Source organism: Rhinolophus sinicus, linkage group LG10 (genome assembly GCF_036562045.2).
Source record: "Rhinolophus sinicus isolate RSC01 linkage group LG10, ASM3656204v1, whole genome shotgun sequence".
NCBI classification, from domain to species: domain Eukaryota; kingdom Metazoa; phylum Chordata; class Mammalia; order Chiroptera; family Rhinolophidae; genus Rhinolophus; species Rhinolophus sinicus.
The window spans coordinates 69368211-69381289 of NC_133759.1; the positions used below are offsets into that span (position 1 = coordinate 69368211).

The 13079-nt window shown below is 49.6% G+C and overlaps 1 protein-coding gene across 2 annotated transcripts in view; it reads left to right on the top strand.

The window, feature by feature from the left end:
- Positions 1-13079, top strand: part of RUFY1 (RUN and FYVE domain containing 1) — a 44214-nt gene that overhangs the window by 29182 nt on the left and 1953 nt on the right. The window contains exons 12-16 of one of the 2 annotated variants that reach the window (XM_019716956.2): positions 3874-3971; positions 5609-5728; positions 6253-6382; positions 9135-9229; positions 11823-11871. In XM_019716956.2, the coding sequence (XP_019572515.2) occupies positions 3874-3971; positions 5609-5728; positions 6253-6382; positions 9135-9229; positions 11823-11871 (492 nt within the window). The remainder of the gene's footprint in view (positions 1-3873; positions 3972-5608; positions 5729-6252; positions 6383-9134; positions 9230-11822; positions 11872-13079) is intronic. The other variant, XR_002136272.2, reaches the window with a different exon arrangement.

The window sequence follows — 13079 nt, forward strand, 5'->3', positions numbered from 1 at the left end:
TAGGCCACACGATGAGCTACTCGCCTCACCTGTCATTTCAGAGTGGTCAAGGGAGCTAACCCAAAAAGAACCCATCATGCCAGAGTTCGAAAAATTAAAACTATAACGCTTCCTTGCCCAGAAGCTGTCCAGAAGGACCACTCTGGATCCTTCTCAAAATTTCTTTTTGAAGTTCTGTTTCCTATTTTAGTGCCTAAACGGTTCCACTTCCTCTTCCATGGCTGTGGTTTCAAGCTCACTTGCAGTGTCATCAATGCCAAAGACGCTGAGTGCAGAGTCCAAATAAACTGTGTTATTCTGTCCTGTCTTTAAAACTTACGTGGTCCTTACTATAATAGCAGCAGTGAAAATCAAAAAGGAGAAAAGGAGTTTACCCTCCTAACCAAGTGTCTGCTTTAACTTTTTCATGTTTTCATCTGTTTGGGGTCAGTATATAGACAGAATGTGAATGTGTGTCAGGGGAAACTGAACTCCTGACATCATTAGCAGACCCTGAAATAGAGGGGCTTAAAAATATGAAAGTTTGTGTCTTTGTTACATAATAGTTAGTTCCAAGGAGAGCACTTCAGAGCAGCAGTTTGGCTGCCACGGTCATTCAGGCACCCAGCTAATGGCAGCGCCAGCTCTGCAGGCTTCTCTAGTCATCACCATTCTTGCCAGTAGGAGCTGGGGGAGAAAAGAAGAAGTCCAGTGCCAGGGATTTGCACTCAGGCAGTGACACACATCCTTCCATTCGGCACATAGACAAAGGCTAGTCAGCAGGGCCACGCTCGGGGGCCTGGGCCTATCACTTCTCCGCTACAGGTCGGATGTAGGGGAGCACAAGCTGGCAGACACGTTTGTCCCGACCACAGTCGGCTGCACAGAGCTACGAGGCAGTCCGGCCCAGGTTCTCCACGTCCGCAACCCAGGGCCCACGTGGCCTATATTTGAACCACAAGACCTCTGTCTTTCTCACATTAACCCAGCCCGCTCAGCATCTAATGGTAGAACAAACAGGGTACCCAGGAGAAATGCCTGTTTGGAAAGGGCAAACAAGGGAAGTGGCCCTTGGCAATCGCATCCTCTGGGCAGGAAGTGTGAATGCTGCCTGATGGTCAGGGGGCACCATTTCTTAGGCTGTCTGGCTCCCCTGCTTTGGCCTTCCTCTGTGGCCCCTGAGAGGCCCACCATCGTCTGTGGCACATTACCAGGCTCTTGGGGAGCAGGGCTTTCCAGGCAGCTCCACAGTTTCTCTGGCCAGCTTCTTGTGCTGTCGCTTTGCCGGCCTGGACGCTGTGTTAGGGATCAGTTCCGACACTTTGCAAGCCTGACTCATGTGCCACACAGTACCCTCAGTCCTTGCCTCCGCTCTGTGTTTCCACTCAGTCCATGTGCCCGTGACCAAAGTTTATTGATTGATTTATTAAACCCAGTTTTTGTTCCCACTTCACTTTCTTGCTCTACCAGTCTCTCTCATATTAATGGCCAGTCACCTCAAACAGCTGACCGAGGGGTAAGGGAAGCACTCTAACCTGACCTCTCCTGCAGGGCATCAGGAGCCCTCCTAGAGTCCGACGCAGCGGCTTTTCTAACCTGGGAGGCCCTTACATTTGGCCTCCTCCTGCCTATCTCTCTGCACACCTCTTGTATACAGTGCTGATTCAAGCCCGGCCGCACATACTGGCATTCTCACACCTGACAACCACCCCCCTGGAGCATGGCTGGCAAGGACTCCATTTGCCAAGTTTGGGCCAGTGACAGTTTTACTGTTTGCCATAACTAACAAGGGTCACCAACTCTCCAGCTTGTAAAGTCTGCTTGACAGGGCCAGACTCCTGACTGCTGAGTCGGTGCTGCAACAGTTAGATTTCCTGTGGCCTCGTCTGCCCCACATCCTCTGGTAGCTTATTTTCCTTTCTCACCCCCATTCCCCCTCACCGGGTTTGGGCACTCAGGGAACAAGCATATCCCTCAGTTTGGAACACACTATAATAAAACAGCTCTCTATTTTCTTTTTTCCTCTGACCCATGCTGGTATTGTGAGCCTTGTGCTTCCCCGTCGGTCGGCCGCTCACAGCTGCCCGGGTCAGCTTACGCCAACCTCTGGCTGCTCACGGCAGCCCAGCTCCGGGGAGAGCTGTTGTTCACAATCTTAGCTGTAGAGGGCGCACCTCACCGGCCTATGTGGGAATCGAACCCGTGATCTCGGACTTAAGAACAGCGCTCCAACCACCTGAGCCACTGGGCTGGCCTGGCCCCCTCTCTATTTTCTTATTTCCTTTTATTTCCCATCCCTACTCCCATCCTCCTTCCTCTACGCCAACATTCTAAAGTATTTATACTGTCTGAAACTACCATTTTGAGTACATGAATGTTTTAAAATTTATTTTTCAATTACAGTTGACATTCATTATTGTATTAGTTTAATTGGGTGTGCTGCACAGTGGTTAGACATTTATATAACTTAAGAAGTGATCCCCCCAATAAGTCTAGTACCCACCTGGCACCATACATAGTTATTACATTATTGGCTATATTCCCTGTGCTGTGCTTTACATCCCCATGACTGTTTTGTAACTACCAATTTAAACTTCTTAATCCCTTCATCTTATTCACCCAGTGCCAACCACCCTCCCCTCTGGCAACCATCATTTTTTTCTCTGTATGTAGGAATCTGTTTCTGTTTTGTTTGGTTTATTTTCTTCCTTAGATTCATATATAAATGAAGTCATATGGTATTTGTCTTTCTCAGTCTGACTTATTTAACTTAGCATAATACCCTCTACGTCCATCCATGTTCTTTCAAATGGTAAGATTTCATTCTTTCTTGTGGCCGAGTAATATTCCATTGTATATATGCACCACCTCCTCTTTGTCCATTTGTGTATTGGTGGGTACCTAGGTAGCTTCCATATCTCAGGTATTGTAAATAATGCTGCAATGAACATAGGTGTGCATGTATCTTTTCTTTTCAAATTATTGTTTTGGATTTCTTCAGATAAATACCCAGAAGTGGAATTGCTGGGTCATAAGATAGTTCTATTTTTAATTTTTTGAGGAACCTTCATACTGTTTTCCATAGTGGCTGCACCAATTTACAGTCCTACCAACAGTGCACAAGGGTTCCCTTTTCTCCACATCCTCACCAACACTTGTTTGTTGATTTACTGATGATGGCCATTCTGACAAGTGTGAGGTGATACCTCATTGTGGTTTTAATTTGCATTTCCTTGATAATTAGTGATGTTGAGCATCTTTTCATATGTCTATAACCATCTGTATGTTCTCTTTGGAGAAATGTCTGTGCAGGTCCTCTGCCCATTTTTTAATCAGTTTATCTTTTTGATGTTAAGTCATATGAGTTCCTTATATATTTTATATATTAGCCCCTCATCAGAGGTATCATTTGCAAATATCTCCTCTCTTTTGTTAGTTTCAAACAAGCTAACAAAATAAACAAAAATAAACTCAGATCCAGACAATAGAAGGGTGGTTACCAGAGGGGAAGGGAAGTGGGGGGAGAGTGAAGAGGGTAAAGGAGGGTCAAACATACAGTGATGGAAAGAAACTAGACTTCGGGTAAAGAGCATGCTATAGCATGCACAGATGTTGAATTAATATCTTGTACACCTGAAAATTATATAATGTTGTTAACCAATGGTATACCACTAAATTTAATTTAAAAAATAATAACAAGTTTTTAAAAAGTTAAAAATTACCCACAAGTGTTGCTTTAGTTATGGCCATGTCTGCTTCCGGGGCTGTGGAGAAGAGCAGTAGTTCATGAAACACTCTTGAAAGTGTTATAAAAATACCAGGTAAACAGTCAAACCCTGCTTAACTGGGGGTGAGGGAGACGCAGAGTCTTACCCACTTGCCTTGCTTTTGCAGGATGCGGAGAGCAGCTTACAGCAGAAGAATGAAGCCATCACATCTTTTGAAGAAAAAATCAATCAAGCTATGTCCAGCATGAAACAGATGGAACAGAGGTAATCACTTCCCCCTGGCAGGTGTTCCCCTGAAGGTGCTGGGCATACTCTGGGCCTGGGGACTTACAGTCTCTCTCAAAAGTGCAGACAAGTTGGGATGGCGGTCCTTCAGGTCTGTGGTCTTGCTCATCAAGGGGGCTGGATTCCCCATTTCCCTCAGCACGTAGTCACTTAATCAGCCTTTGGGCTACTGTGTCCCATTGTCCTCTCAGGGGGTCAGGACTCTCTGGTGCGCTCCTTGTTACTGTCACATTTCAACATCAAGTCAGTAGTGGATCAGAATAGAGTCTTAAAATAGACGCACACAAATATGGGCAACCGATGTTTTACGAAAGTGCAAAGGCAGTTCAATGGGGAAAGAATAGTCTTTTCAGTAAATGATGTTGAACAGTTAGACATCCATAAGCAAAAAAATGATCCTCACATCTTTATAAAAAAATTAATTCAAAATGGATCATAAGTCTAAACGTAAAACTTAAAACTATTAAAGGAAAACATAGGAGAAAATCTTTGTGACCTTGGGTTACAAAAAGAGATCTTAGACATGACACAAAAGCATGATCCATGAGAAAAAAACTTGATAAATTGGACTTTATCAAAATGTAAACTTTTATTCTGTGGAAGACATGGTTAAGAGAATAAAAAGACAAATTACAGATTGGGAGAAAATTTGCACCTGACATATCTGACAGAGCACTTGTATCCAGAATATATAAAGAACTCTCAGAACTCAACCAACAGTTCCATTTAAAAATGGACAAAAGACTTGAACAGACACTTTGCTACAGAGGATGGCACGAAAAGTGCACGAAAAGATGCTCACATCACTAGCCATGAGGAGAGTGCACATTAAAATCACGCTCGGATGCTGCTGCACACATTAGAGCTGCAAAGTATTTTGCTAATGACAACACCACCAAATGCTGGCTAGGCTACGGGGTGAGTAGAGCTTATATATTAGTAGTGGGAGTGCAAAATGGCACAGCCACTTTGGAAGACAGTTACTTAGAATAAAGCTGAACATACTCTCACCGTATGACCCAAGTCCCGCTCCTGGCTATTCGCCCAAGAGAAATAAAAACTTACATTCATTCAAAAGCCTGTCCACAAATGTTCGTAGCAGCTCTATTCATAATTGCCAAAAACTAGAAGCATCCCAGATGTCTTTCATCGGGGGAATGGATAAACCAACTGGGGCTCTATACACTGAAATACTCCTCAGCTATAGGAAGGAATGAACCATTGCTACACACGAACACTTGGCTTGATCTCAGCCATACTATGCTGAGAGAAAGAAGCCAGTCTCAAAAGGTTATATGAAATATACTTCCATTTCTATGACATTCTCAAAATGACAAAGCCATGGTGTCAGAAATTAGAGCAGTGGTTGCCAGGGGTCAGGGGGTAGCAAGAGGGAGGCAACACTAGGGCATTTTCAGGGATGACGGAACTGTGCTGTGTTGTGGTGGCTGTGGTGGCTAAAACTCATGGAACTGCACACACACACACACACACGTCAATTTTACCATATATTCACTTAAAAATAAAAGAAGACACGCATACCAGCACAAATATGAGCAATCCATTCCTTAAGTCGTGAGGACTGGGCCTTCCCACAGCTCTATCCATCTGTCTAGGGTGCAGCAGGCGGAGCGGGCGAGGCAGGGCGCCGAGGCACGCAGCCACGCCCTGCAGCAGGAGCTGGGTGGCAGGACCGGTGCGTTGCAGCAGCAGCTGTCCCAGCTGCACGGGCAGTGGTAGGTGCCCCAGCAGGTGGGGCGGGGGGGTGGGAGGCAGTGTCCCAGTGGCCCACTCCAGGGCTCCCTTGCAAGGCAGAATTGGGGTGAGAGCATGTGTGCCAAGTAAAAGTGAAAAGGTCGATGATGAGAGATGTTGCGTTCAGCATCTCACAAGTGAGAAACCGGCCTCGGGTTCCCCACCTGACCCCCTAGCATCCTCCTGTGTCAGCTGGCTCCAGGGTGGAAAAGACAAAATAAGCGCTGTGCTCTCTTCCATGTCAGTGGGGATTGCGGTGTGTTCCCAGGTGTCCGAGAGCTCTTCCGCTTCTCTCATGTGTCCCCGGTTTTATGGAAGTACAGGTGGCCCTGGAGGAGACGGAACCTTGTGGCCATGCTTTGTTGAAGGGTCTGGAGGCTCACGTGGCAGTTCAGAGTCCTGTGAATTCCCCATTTCCTGGGTGGTAAACTGGGCTGTGGATTGTGGATTTTCCATGAAATCTCCCATTGAGACTAATGGGAGAATTGTCACTTTGGGGCAATAGCTCAAGTTTAGAGAAGGAGCTGAAATCAGAAAAGGAGCAAAGACAAGCTCTGCAGCGAGAATTACAGTGTGAGAAAGACACCTCGTCTCTACTCCGAGCAGAACTACAGCAAGTAGAAGGATTAAAAAAGGTAAGGTGGCCTGTCCTTGGGAGGAAAGGGCTTCTGGCATCTCCAGAAAGTCCTGCTGAAGAGCCTGCTAGCACACCCGGGCCCAGCAGCGGCGGCTCGGGGTCTGGAGGTGCTATCCCCACATCCCCGGAGCCAGTGAGCAAACCAGAGATTCAGTGATGAGTGCTGTGAAGAGTAATTGGGGGGTGGTCTGGGAAAACAGTGACAGGCAAAACTTGAAGGACGAGCAAGGAGTTGCCGGGCAGAGATTTGAGCATCCCTCAGGAAGTGCGAGGCTGTCATGATGAAGCTGCAGAAAGTAGCATGGCTGCAGTGTGATGCGCTGAGGAAGGAGGTGCCATAGCTGAGGCCTCGGGTGGGCAGAGCCATTCGGGGTCCTCGGAGCCACATGAATGAGTTTGGATTTTCTTCTGAGCCTCATATGAGGCTGTCAGAGGGCCACGACCCATGTCATTTGAAAACTGTCACCAGCTGCTTTGTGGAGAATGGGTGGTGAGCTTGCAAGAGAGCAAACTAGCAGTAACCAGTAAACATGGTCAGCAAATGCCAGTCCACACCTTCACCCCAGAGGTGGGTCGGCCACTCTGCCCAGGGCCACAGATCCTGGGTCCCAAGAGCCACCTATTCTGGGTCATCCCTAGGAAGCTGACAGGACCAGGGCCCTAAACTCCCGTAGTCTCTCCCTGGAGTCATCTTCCTCCTCTGGGAGCCTCACCTCACCTGTGGCCTGAATAATGTGGTGAAGCTTCAGAGAGCAGGGAAGTAGGGTGCCAGCATAGCACTGCCGTCTGGCTGTGGAGTGGGACCTCCCGTGAAACTCAATTAGTCTGCAGTTTTTCCCCTACTATAAAATCACCAGACATGTCCCCAGAAGGCGCAAGGGGCCTGACAATTCTGGTCAGAGCAGGCTGCCGCCTGGGGAGCTGGAGGGTGTCTCTGGCCTCCATGGCTTCTTCTGGTGGGGTTGGTGCCAGGCTCAGGGGACCACCAACCCACAGGTGGCGTTCCCACATGTCACCTCTGAAGGACGATCCTTGGGGCAGGCAGGACAGCTTCCAGACCTGGATTTTGTTGTGAACACAGTAATGGGTACCACTGCGCAATTTGAATGAGCCTGAAAGCCCCTTTTGATTTCTGTTGGGAAGTGCTTAGAGCCTCTCATGAGAACCCGCTACGCCAGGGGTGGGGACCGCTTCCTGAAGAGCCACTCTGGCTTGGAGAGGGGAGGAGAGGAAACGGAGGGCAGAAGAGGACTTCTAGAAAGTTCTACATTGTCATGGAACATGCCCCCTTTATTCCACTTCAAAATACTTTGGTCTAAGTTTTGAATTCCACACCCTCTCCTACACACACACACAAAGAAATAAAATGATGTGCCTAGTGTCACCAGTAAGCCTCAGGGTACTGTGAGCCTGTGTGAACAGGCTCTAGGGCAGAAGGCCCAGGGGTGGCTGGGAGGGAGGGATGCCCACTGCTGCCCATGGTCTGCCCTGGACCCCACTTTTCTGGGTCTTCGTCTTTGTCCTTGTCAGCCTGTGTCCAGCAGGTGCACTGGCCCCAGATTACACACCTTACCGACACTGTCTCCTCATGCTTCTCACTCCCCATGTGCATGGTTCCTACATGGAGTCTCAGGGCCTCCGGAAGGTCTTGCCGTCCATGCTTTGGCCACGATGAGAACCCAGATCTTGGCCTAAATATGCCTTGGTCATTCAGTCTCCGGAAATTTGACCAGCCCTTTTCTTTTTTTTTTTTTTCTTTTTTTTTTTTTTTAAAGATTTTATTGGGGAAGGGGAACAGGACTTTATTGGGGAACAATGGTCAAATTGTTGTCCTTTCAATCTTAGTTGTGGAGGGTTCTGTTCAGCTTCAAGTTGTTGTTCTTTCAGTCTTAGTTGTGGAGGGCGCAGCTCAGCTCCAGGTCCAGTTGCCGTTGCTAGTTGCAGGGGGCACAGCCCACCATCCCTTGCGGGAGTCGAACCGGCAACCTTGTGGTTGAGAGGACGCACTCCAACCAACTGAGCCATCCGGGAGCTCAGCGGCAGCTCAGCTCAAGGTGCCGTGTTCAATTTTAGTTGCAGGGGGCGCTGCCCACGAGGAATTGAACTGGCAACCTTGTGGTTGAGAGCCCATGCTCCAACCAACAACTGAGCCATCCGGGAGGCAGCTCAGCTCAAGGTGCCGTGTTCAATCTTAGTTGCAGGGGGCAGAGCCCACCATCCCTTGCGGGACTCGAGGAATTGAACTGGCAACCTTGTGGTTGAGAGCCCACTGGCCCATGTGGGAATCGAACCGGCAGCCTTCGGAGTTAGGAGCATGGAGCTCTAACCGCCTGAGCCACCGGGCCGGCCCGACCAGCCCTTTTCAAAAAGAGTTGAGCCTTCACTGATGCAAGCTTCATTTCTGTATAAGGTTCACTGTGTATTTTTTGAGGTTTTTGTTTTGTTTTGTTTTTAAATAGAAACTCAGATAGGCAAAGCCTTGTTTGCCCTGTGAGGGCGACTCGAATGTGCCTGATGGACGTAGCTGCTTCCTGTCCCATGTCAGTGCTCCGCTGCAGGGCGGCCTCACCTTCCAGTTGCCTATTCTAGAGAAGTTAGCTAATGAAATCACCCTGTCTTGAAGGAGGTTAACACAAGAAAACTGCCTTTTGCTCTTGAAAAACATTCTGACCTGCTTGTTGCTGTGATTACTAAACCTTATAAAAAAGGACTTTCAATTCTGTGTCAGGCATCTGGTTTGTTCATTTTAGGAGCTGCAGGAGCTCCAGGATGAGAAAGCAGAGTTACAGAAGGTTTGTGATGAGCAGGAGCAAGCCCTCCAAGAAATGGGACTGCACCTCAGCCAGTAAGAACCTGCTCCCCTCACCAGAGCCAGCATCAGGGCCACTGGGCCTCTCTCCCCACAGCCACACCAGCCTGCCCACCACATGACTCGAGCCCCAAACCTATGTCCTGTTGTCAGGAGGGAGAGCCGGTTAGGGAGGCCTGTTCAAGGGTGATCCCCTCCCTAGGAAGTCAAGCCTCGGGGACACTGCAGATTTAATTGATTTGTTAAGGATATCCTTTTCTAGTGACCGAAACCCTCATGTTCACTAACTCAGCGTCTAGGTCCCAGGAGGACCAGACAGGTGCTGAGAGCGTTGCTTGTTCAGCCTGCAGTCAGACCCGGGCAGTTCTGTGGGTTGGGAACTGCACCTGCCGCCGTGCGCCTGCCTTTGTCAGGACTGACCCTCACCCGCCAGCCTGTCTGTCACCTGGCAGAGCACACCCTGGCAGTTCTGTCTCCCCTTCGACTTGACAGCTCTCCTTGGTGTTCCTGTCCGGACAGTCTGATGGGTGACACTGCAGATTGTGGAACTTGTCCCTTTGTGTAATCACTACACTTCCAAACCCAATGGGCAGTTCTGTCCCCTTATGAGTCAGGATTCTTGGTTGCATCTGACAGAAATCCACCTCAAACTGGCTTAAGAAAAAAAGAAAAAGGCCATCAAGAATCATTCTCTACCTCCCACCTCTGTTATCCTGCCCGTTGCTTGCCTGACAGGTGGGTCTGCGCCCCACTGGGGCACAATGGTGCCCAGCAAAGCCGTCTCGGAGAGGAACAGAGGTTCCTCTTGTTGATCGTCCCCACAGAGACCCTAGGTTGACTCACTGTTCCCACATGAATCCTGACACAGCACGGTGACCAGAGAGATGGGGGCTCTCATGACCAGCACAGCCTGAACTCAGGCCCAGCACTGAATACACTGACCTGTAAGGGCCACAGGTGGGACTAACATGAGAATAAACTAGAAACACTGAAGTGGGACACAGATATGCACCACCTTTGGATTTTCCTGTCTGGAAAGTTGGCAAGTCTGCATAAAGCAGTGCTCTAGGCCGGCCCACAAGAGTATTAAGAAGAAAGGAAATGCATGGCCCTCGTGGGGATGAGGTGGAAATCCTGCCCCATTCACTGTGTCTTTCTAGACCAGCTCAGGGCTACTGACCCCTCCCTTCCATTGTGAGGCCGGCCTGCTGCCTTCTCCTGTCCCTCCCTGAGGGGCTCCTGGAGAGTGGGCACAGCCAGGTGTCCACCTCGTCTTGGAGCACAGGCAGCTCTGAGGGCATCTGTGAGCCTAACGAGCACCAGGTGTGGAGGCTGGTACACAGCTGGCTCCTTGGGTTTGCATCATATTCAGAGGTAGGGAGGGACACCTCGGGCATGGTCTGCTGTGGCCCGATACGCGCCCCCCTTCTCAGCTAGCGCCATTTTCTCTCCTGCCTGTTCTCTTCACATTGGACAGCCAGCAAGCAGAGTCACAGAGCACCCTCCTCTCATGGGGGCCTCAGAAACGTGGGTGGGCCCTCATCAGGAAAAGGAACCCCTGCTTTTGGTAGGCCCCAACTGCTATCACCTGACCAGCTACAGAATGCCCCTCAGCCTGGCTCCCCTCAGCCGGGCTGCGCAGTGTAAGCAGGGCTACCCATAGCGTTGCCTCTGTGCTGTCTCCCCTCTCCTTCTCGTAAGCCCACACCAGGTGATGGAGAAGGCAAAGCATATCCTCAGAGCCCCACCCAGTACAGACACAGCTGCCCAGCTGTTGCAGGAACATCTGGGTTCTTCCTAAGTTGTATTTCCCAGGGAAGCTCTCGTGCGTCCATGGTGCCCTCTTGATCTGGCTGTCTGTCCTCTTTCCACAGCGGGTACGAGGAGGGAAGCTGTGCCTATGGTCATTCCTGAGGGCCATGGGGTCTCCCAAGGCCCTGATGCTCTGTTTCCTGAGTCCTTCCCAGAAGTCTAGCCTGTGTCAGAGCCCTGACACAGCCTTAGGCAGTCCAGTGGTAGCTTAGGCTAACCTCAGCTTCTAAGAAAGGGCTCAGGTCATTCCCCTTCCCTCCCAAGTTACAAATACACTGTTTGGTTTTATCTGGTTTAATTCTGCCCGTTTAGACTGTGTTCAGTCCGTCTTTTATGCAGACAACTAATGAATTGTTCTTATTAACAAGAATGGAGCAAGAACAAATGACCATGCCCTCTGAGCCTGAATGTTCTAGATGGAGCAGACAGCAGTAAAGGGCCAGGGAGAGCCCGAGCCTGATAAAGGAGCACCACAACCCCCCACACACACCAAGCACGTCACATGCAAGAATGGTTACCCAGAGAAGCCAGAAATCTGGGCTTCTGAGATAATTCTCAATTTTTAAATGACTGAAATAATTTCAAAGTCATCTTCAACCCTTGCAGGCTAAAGTCTGTTTTTGGCCAGATTCAGTCCACAGACGCAGCCTCAGACTGCAGCGTACGTGCGCCAGTGGATGAGGTGACTGGGATTAGAAAACTGGATAGAAAGCATTTTAGACCATCTCAGCTTCCTCGCAAAGCCCACCGCTGTGAGTTCTTTGTTCGAGTTTAAGAGCCTCTCTCACTGCTGTGAATGGTCTCTCCTTTTCTTAAGGTCAAAGCTGAAGATGGAAGACATCAAAGAAGTGAACAAGGCCCTGAAGGTACTGAGTTACGTGTGTCACAGCGTAAGAGCCGCTCCTGCTGCTATCCCACTCGCACACTGTGCGCCTGGGCTTTCTCCCAGCAGTGGGGAAATGTGTGCTCGTGCTGGTTCTGGTCACTTACAGATAAAATGTTGCTTAGAGCCATGTCACTTGATGCCGACAAGTGACAGGCCCCAGCTGGAACCTAGGTCTTCTGTCCTGTTCCTCTGCCATCAGCTGTAATGACAGTAGGCCTAGATCACAGGTGCCCTAATGAAGGAAGCAAAGGTGGCAGAAAGAGGCCTACGGATATTTTTTAATATTGTGAGAACTTTTCCTCCAAGTGAGGGGCCAGAGGTCACCCTGCCCCATGGCAGTGCCCGTGCCCTTTCTGGAGGCCGTGCGAGCCCTGAACAGGGCAAGTATCTGGACCATTTGGGGAGGACAGAATGACGCACATCACTTGAGAGCAGGAGCACGAGGACCAGGTGACTCAGTGCAGGTGCTAGGCTGGCCTCCTGGGGTGGGGACAGTGGGGAAGGAGGGGCAGATGCCCCAAGCTGCCCCCTCCCAGGGTCATTCAGAGAACGGGTAGCCCACCTGTGGCAGGAGTTCCAGCCCTTGGGCCTCAGCTCTGCGGTGGCAGCTGTTCGGCAGCCACTTCCCCAGGCGCCCTCCAGAGAACCCTGGAACAGAGACCTAATGACTGGGCAACTCACCCCCAAGTGCATGCAGGTCAGAGGCAGCAAAGGGTGATGGCACCTACCCTGTTTCCCCAAAAATAAGACTGAGCCGGACAATCAGCTCTAATGCATCTTTTGGAGCGAAAATTAATATAAGACCTGGTGTTATACTATATTATATATAAAGACCCGGTCTTATTTTACTATAATTTTCTTATTTCTTATTTTATGTTAATTTTCGCTCCAAAGTCTTATTTTCAGGGAAACACGGTACAGCACCTGGACTTGGGAGTTACCGTCCATTTATTTTACCCTCCCTGGCAGAGTAAAAGCTCCTTCAAAGTAACTGCTGAGCTGATGATCTGTGTCCCCAGCCCTGCACAGTACTCACAGTGCCAGGGGGACAGAAGTCACAACACAGGACTCTAGAGCCTCTTTCAAAGCCCCAGTTGCCTCCTCTACAGAATGGAGACACTTGGAGTGTGTGGCAGGGACTTTCCAGCTCCGTGGCACGTGGCCTTGTCTTTGGCGAGGACGACTGTA